Source organism: Chelonoidis abingdonii, chromosome 6 (genome assembly GCF_003597395.2).
Source record: "Chelonoidis abingdonii isolate Lonesome George chromosome 6, CheloAbing_2.0, whole genome shotgun sequence".
Classification (NCBI taxonomy): Eukaryota; Metazoa; Chordata; order Testudines; family Testudinidae; genus Chelonoidis; species Chelonoidis abingdonii.
The window spans coordinates 17,037,959-17,045,977 of record NC_133774.1 but is presented as its reverse complement, the minus strand read 5'-3'; the positions used below and the strand labels follow the sequence as shown (position 1 = coordinate 17,045,977).

Sequence of the window (8,019 nt, the reverse complement as noted above, 5' to 3'; positions counted from 1 at the left end):
AAAAAAAAAAAGCCAACCAGTGAGATACAAATTTATCAATTAATGAATGGCTGATATTCCTAAATATAGCTACTTATTTTGGTAGATTTTGCCTGGATAAAAAGAAAAGGGCTAGAAGCATTTTCATCTCCTATTGAAGAACATCTTCAAGGCCTTTCTGTGCCGGCTTGGAGGTAGAAAGATTTCTGCTAAACTTTGACTCACAACCAATTCTGCAGTACTAAAGAATTAAAGTACTGCACTCTCTCACACTAAAGAAAATAAAGTTCTATGAGAGACTTCCCTTGTCCCCACTCTCCAGCCCTTCCTCACCTTTCTCAACCTCTAACTCCCACAGGTTCTTTCCCCTCACATGATAGGCAAGCTAAGGTCTCCCGCTCCTAAAAGATAACGGATCCTGGATCCTTCCTATTTTTACAGATGATGCCCAGACTATCTTCTACTCTTTATCTCTGAATTCAGTGAATGTACTGTCTATAATCATTGCTTTGAATTCCTCTACTCCAACTCCATGCACGACCCTCTTGCCTCTGATGTCTCCACTCCACTGAAACTGCTTTCACTATAGGTTCTAATGATCACTCATGGCCACATTTCACCTCACCTCTAACATCTAGGATGGTGGAAAAACTAGTTTGACAGACAGAGGTCAGATTTCTGTCCAGATACCTGTACCGTTTAAGGAAGCTGGGTTGGTTGTTTTTTTTTTGCTTTCTGTAACCAAATGCAGCATTAACATTTTAAAAAAACCCACAGCGCTAGAACTGCCCCTTTTGTAAGCAGTTTGACAGAGAAGCCAAGAACTTATCATGCACAGACAATAACCCACTCCTTTATGCCTATAGGTGATTTTAGGTGGGGTAGTATGGGAAAGCTTACTGTGCCACTAGCCATGCTGTATCTGTTCTGTGGATAAACCATCAGTCTAAAACACTGACAGACTAGAACCATTCATTTCCTCAGGTTCTGTTTGGTATCCTCTCTAGTTCCCTGTTATTGTTCCTTTGATCCCACACTCTTGTCCCTGACTTTTTCTGGTTGTCCTCCATGTCTATTAAGTTCCTCTCCTCTACTCAGAGAGCCCCAGCTCCTTCAGGTAGGTAAAGTAGACTGGCATGTTTCACAAACACTGAATTCTTGGTTGGTTTCCTCAGATTTACATAAGACATTTCCAAAAGAGGACACAGCTATAGAAAGATCACCATCAACAAAAGTTATTCCACAGTTGTACATAAGTAATAGTAAAATAGCATTTTGAGATGAGCATTTAGATCTTCAATACTTGATGGAAAATCCTTTATTAAATATAATCCACATACCTAGATACACTCCTGTGAATATAAAAACACCTACTGAGCTCTCTTACCCATGTTTCTTAACTGAAGGGTCTTTTTGATAGTTGAAATCTTTGTGTTGATGTGAGAGCATAAATCTTCCAAATCTGAAGAGGCCATATTCCCACTACTGCTCTACAAACAGAAAAAACATTGGTACATTTAAGATATCTACATTATAAGTACAAGCTTTTTTGCTGGACTCTGTGCTGTGTATGGCCCCAAGTGCCGGATAACCCCTGCATGCAAAATGACAATGGACAGCAATTGACTCTCAAAGGACCAAAAGGATATACTTGACCAGTGGACGGAACATTTCAGTTTGCTTCCTAATCACCCTTCCAGTATTTCTGAGGAAGCAATTAATGCTCTTCCAGAACATCCGCTATAAGAACTTGCACTAGCCCCTACCTTATATAAGACCATAACAGCAATCAAGCAGATGTCACAAGGAAAAACACCTGGAATGGATGGCATTCCAGCAGAGATCTGTAAGCAGGGTAGCTACCATACTACAAGGCACCTCACATTCTCCTTCTGCATTATCTGGAGCAAAAGACAGTACCTCTATAGCAGTAGTTCTCAACCTATTTACTATTGTAGGCTGCATATGCAGCATGGACCTCATCCACACAATATATATACTACCTGTAGGGGCCTGAGGATGTCACATGGGCCACAGCTATGTACTGACTGGGCCACAAGCGGCCCGTGCCTGTATGGCCCTGAGGATGTCACATGGGCCACAACTATGCACTGATTGGGCCACAAGCGGCCCGTGGGCTGAGAACCACTGCTCTATAAAGATGCTAAGATAACCTGTGATAATCACCACAGCATTTCCCAACTCTCTGTCGCTGAGAAAATTCTTGCACAAGTCATTTTGAATAGACTTAACACCTATGTTGTGGAAACCATCCTCCCAGAGTCTCAATTTGAACTTCAGTTTGGAAAGAGAACTATAGACATGATCTTCACAGCCCACTGGCTTCAGGAAAAATGCTGGGAGCAGAATTGTGGTCTTTATATGGTGTTCATTGACTAAGCTAAAGCTTTTGACTCTAAGTTTTGAGAGGGACTGAAAATTTCTGTTCATCTTTCAATACCTTGCAAAGTTTAATTCTGTCATTCGATCCTTCCATGATGGGATGATGGCTGGAGAGGTGGAAAATGGTGAGATATCAAACCCCTTCCCACTCCCCAGAGACACCAAACAAGGTTGCACGCTGCTTCCACACTCCTTTCTGGCCCTTTTTTTCCACTATGCCTATGGATGTATTTTATGACATTGACAGAGTATTTATCCAGTTCAACACTGATGAGAAGCTGTTCAAACTGCAGTGCTTCTGTGCTCGCATGACAATGGCATATTTACTAATTAAGGAGTTTTAATTTGCTGATGACCATGTGTTGGTTGCTCACTAGATTGATGACGTTCAAGTTATAACTGATCACTTTGCTTGTGCAATCAATCATTTTAGTTTCACAATCAGCCTAAAGAAAACTGAATTACTGTACCAACTTGTGCCGGGGGATGCTCACACATTATTAAGATCAACAAAGCTCCTCTCAAGTTCATGGAGAAGTTTTGCTACCAAGGGAATACGCTGTCACAGAATGTCACAATTGATTATGAGATTACCTCTCATGATTACCTGATGAAATGGGTATTCACCCACGAAAGCTTATGCTCCAATACATCTGTTAGTCTTTAAGGTGCCACAGGACTCTTGTTGCCTATCACATTGTAACCGTGCCTTTGTGGGTCACATCTAAGAATACCAAGTTCAGGACAAACTGCTGAGAAATAGGGCAGATACCCCCCCAAAACTGGTGGTTATTCTCCCATAAGATATACCAAACCAGCAATAAAAGTAAACTTTTGTTTCACCACATAGACTAACAAGAAGTCAGAAAAGCAGTTTCCTTAGATATTCCAGTCCTTGTATCACTACCAAAAACATTAGACTTAAAGATGAGTGGTTCTTTAAAACCAATTTCATCAAATAAAAGGTTCTTCTGATCCCAAAGGACCAGCCACACACTCAGGTCAATATATAACTCAGATCTTACGCAATAATCATGCTGTTGCCAATCCTTTAGTATCTAAAATCTAAAGGTTTACTTATAGAAAGAAAGGTGAGAATTAAAATTGGTTAAGGAATCAAATACATACAATAATTACAACATTCTTGGTTCAGGCTTGTAGCAGTGATGGAATAAACTGCTAGCTTAAGTCAAGTCTCTGGTTGCTTCCAAATCATTGCAAATGTCCTCAGTCTCTTGGTTAGACTGTTCCCATTAGGGTAAGTTCATAGTCCATAGGTCTGAGCAGGAAAACGTTAAAATTGAGATGTTTCCAGGGCTTTTTATAGCTTCTGCTATGTGGAGGGAAATCCATTGTTTCAAACAAAGCCCTCAGCACAGCTCGTGGAAAATTACAGGTAGCAAGATGGTGTTTGGAGTCACATGGGCAAGTCATATGTCCATGCATGATTTTGCTTAGTCACAGCAGGAAGTTCCATTAAGTGCAGATAGGTGTCTCCCGTGGTCCATTGTGAGTTAAATGTTCCTTAATTTGAATAGTCCCTTCAAGATGTGCAGGCTAAATACCTTGTGTTACTTCAGGATCAAACATATTTGAAATACAGGTATTGAGCCAGTGCTCATAACTTCAAATACACAAATGATACAAATAGCATAATCATATTCAGCAAATCATAACCTTTTCATAGACACCTTACTTGACAGAATTTGCACAAGATTTGTTGCAAGTATATAACAGTAGTAGCAACAATGATCTACATGGTCATATTTAATCAGTCAGACCAACACTTCTATTTGGTTGTGAGATGTGGACAACATATCATAGGTTCATATATGCTGTCTTTGGTCTGTTTGCAGGGTCAAATGGTAGGACAATATTTCCAATACCAAAATCCTTAATTGTTGTTGATATCTAGCATTCAAAGCAAACTCATAAAAGTTCAGCTGCATTAGTCCAGGCATCTTGTTGACACGGTCAATTTGAGCATACCCAAGGCCATATTTATGGTCAGCTAAAGCAAGGCACCCATTTTCATGGTGGCCAGTACAAACAATATAGGGACATACTGAAGTCAAACTTGAAAGCCTGTCAGGTTGACCCCAGCAACTGGGAAGCAACAGCCCATGACAGTGCAAGGTGGCAGAAGATGTATCATGTTGCCACTAATTGCTTTGAAGCAAGGCACATTAACACTATGTGGAAGAAATGTGTACAGCACAAACAAGTATGCTATAGACTGCAACAGTCATGGACAGTCTTGTCTGTCCCACATATAACCACATTTCCAGTTCTCACATTAGTCTGACCTCACATATACATGTTCACAAATGGCATTTGCTGAATCCTCCATATGTAACATCAACATGAACTCTATCATCATAAGTACTAGTTATGCAAAAAGAATTTAAAATGTACACTGCTTAGACAAAAAGTGAACATAGCTTTTCCTGAAGCAGCAGACATAGTAAATGCTATTTAGTTGAGCAAACTGAGAGCAGGGCAGGGAGCATACTGAGGTAGGTGGTAAACTAGAGAAATCTGTGTGCTTGAACTCTACAGATAAAATACTAGTATTAGTCCTTAGATTTATAGGACTGTATTGGCTCCCTCTGGTGGTTAACTAGAACTGAAAACTATGGGTTTTGTTGTGGTTGTTTTTATAACCCACATACTAGTGCATAGAGAACGGGAGTAATTGTGGCACCTTAGAGACTACAAATTTATTTGAGCATAAGCTTCCGTGGGCTACAGCCCACTTCTTCAGATGCNGTCTGTTTGCAGGGTCAAATGGTAGGACAATATTTCCAATACCAAAATCCTTAATTGTTGTTGATATCTAGCATTCAAAGCAAACTCATAAAAGTTCAGCTGCATTAGTCCAGGCATCTTGTTGACACGGTCAATTTGAGCATACCCAAGGCCATATTTATGGTCAGCTAAAGCAAGGCACCCATTTTCATGGTGGCCAGTACAAACAATATAGGGACATACTGAAGTCAAACTTGAAAGCCTGTCAGGTTGACCCCAGCAACTGGGAAGCAACAGCCCATGACAGAGCAAGGTGGCAGAAGATGTATCATGTTGCCACTAATTGCTTTGAAGCAAGGCACATTAACACTATGTGGAAGAAATGTGTACAGCACAAACAAGTATGCTATAGACTGCAACAGTCATGGACAGTCTTGTCTGTCCCACATATAACCACATTTCCAGTTCTCACATTAGTCTGACCTCACATATACATGTTCACAAATGGCATTTGCTGAATCCTCCATATGTAACATCAACATGAACTCTATCATCATAAGTACTAGTTATGCAAAAAGAATTTAAAATGTACACTGCTTAGACAAAAAGTGAACATAGCTTTTCCTGAAGCAGCAGACATAGTAAATGCTATTTAGTTGAGCAAACTGAGAGCAGGGCAGGGAGCATACTGAGGTAGGTGGTAAACTAGAGAAATCTGTGTGCTTGAACTCTACAGATAAAATACTAGTATTAGTCCTTAGATTTATAGGACTGTATTGGCTCCCTCTGGTGGTTAACTAGAACTGAAAACTATGGGTTTTGTTGTGGTTGTTTTTATAACCCACATACTAGTGCATAGAGAACGGGAGTAATTGTGGCACCTTAGAGACTACAAATTTATTTGAGCATAAGCTTCCGTGGGCTACAGCCCACTTCTTCAGATGCATACAATGGAACATAGGTTGGCCAAATATGTATGATACTTGGCAGAGCTGTATAGCTACACATGTTATGCTCACAAATTTAAGAAGTCTTTCACACTGCCACAGAATTGGTAAAATGTCACACTCGTATAAGATTCAGCTTATTTAGGAAAATGCAGATGAGAAAATCTTAGACCCTAGATTCCCAGTAAAAAAATCTTAAAGCGGAGTTAAACTTGTAAATATGTATAAGGGCAAAAAACTTTAATAAAATCTCTTGGAGTTTAAGAAACACAAATGCTTGAGTGCCAGGATTCATTGTGTGAGGTGGGTTCCTAAAGCATAATGGATAGTATGCACACATTGGAACTCTGCAGTTTTTAAAATGTACATATCAACCACCTTTAATAACTACACAATTCCCCTACTTACCCTACAAGGAGCCAAAGGAACTACTCCTCATCAAGAACGACAACACACACACAAATCTGGTGTTTCTAAGCTAAACTATTTTGTATATTACAAGTCAAAAAATAATTTCTCAAAACGTGTTCATGTTTTTAAACCCACATCTCTCAAACACATTGCTGAATTCATGTCAAAGTTTCCGGCGGGGAAGAGGGAAATCTATCCTGTCATAACATCAAACGTGAAATTACAGGTAGATTGATTATGACTAAGCCAAAGAAACACAGGGAATTGGTCAAAGTGGCACAAAATCTATAGTGTAGACATGGCCTTTGGATTTACTGCCTCTCAGTTTTATAGTCAGTTTATTCAAACACAGTGATCTATTCTGACACACCATCATCCTATTTAAAAGGGAGGAAGCAGCTGTCAGAGCATTTATGAGAGGCCCTGAACTTTGGAATTCACATCTCCCCTTGATCCAAAGCACCCCAATTCTGTCAATCTTTTAGGTAGGGAGTTGTATATTTAAGACTGGGAAATCTCAAAAACTGGCATTGTGGTTGGGGTGCTTTGTTTTCTCTCCTGGAGTTGGAGAATATCCTGGGCTATATTTTAATTTGTCTTAGTATTTGCACTTTTAATTTATGGCAAAGGCACCTAAAGTCACGGCTAGGCAATTTTTTAGTAAATATATTCTATAGATCTAAATAAATAAAAGTACACAGACTGCTGAAAGGATTAAAACTCTGCAAATATATTCAGAACAGAATTAGGAGAGAGACCAACTGATTTATTACAGATATACAGACACTATGCAAGATATACACTAGAATAGTTACTCCTATGCAACTAAATCTCTCCCCATGAGTATTTGGAGTGTACTGCTAATTACACCTAATTATTCCTATTAGACTTGCTTCCTGTTTTCTTACAAAACCTTTTACTGTATATTAATTCCTGCCGACACTGAATATTCAAACATTCCTAGAATATATATTCTTAATGAATGCTGATTTATTCTGCCTCAAATCCCGTATGCTCTTCTTAGCCTTTCAAATGCCACAGGTCAAAAGGGCCAGCTTTTCACACACTAAAGTGATAAGTGGTGTTTGTGAATTAAGATTAGGGTCAAATCAAATCGTATTTATTCAGGCTAAACTTCAGCTGAAGGCACACTGGGGCCCTAAATAAAAATTACATTTGGGAATGATCCAAGATTGGTGTTCCACACCTAGACTTACTAGGACAATGATCCTAATATGATTCACAATGCACCTGGCTGCTCTGTCAATGGCCCACACTTGCTCCCAGTTCTAGCAGTGCTGAGCCATTAACATCACACTGTGCCAACAGTCATATTTAAAAAAAAAAGTTGTAATTTTAATGTCTACTGTAGTCAAGACAGTTATTCTATGTTCTCAACCTACCCCAGAAAACACGGTTACTCACCTTTGTAACTGTTGTTCTTCGAGATGTGTTGCTCATATCCATTCCAGTAGGTGTACGCGCCGCGCGTGCATGTTCGTCGGAGAACTTTTACCCTAGCAACTCCAGC

General features: G+C 39.5%; 1 protein-coding gene across 4 annotated transcripts in view; it reads right to left on the bottom strand.

Annotated features, from left to right (window-relative positions):
* Positions 1-8,019, bottom strand: part of SKA1 (spindle and kinetochore associated complex subunit 1) — a 59,042-nt gene that overhangs the window by 39,081 nt on the left and 11,942 nt on the right. For 2 of the 4 annotated variants that reach the window (XM_075066865.1, XM_075066866.1), the window contains exon 2: positions 1,367-1,469. In XM_075066865.1, coding sequence (XP_074922966.1) covers positions 1,367-1,469 — 103 coding nt within the window. The remainder of the gene's footprint in view (positions 1-1,366; positions 1,470-8,019) is intronic. The other 2 variants (XM_075066867.1, XM_075066868.1) reach the window with 1 other exon arrangement.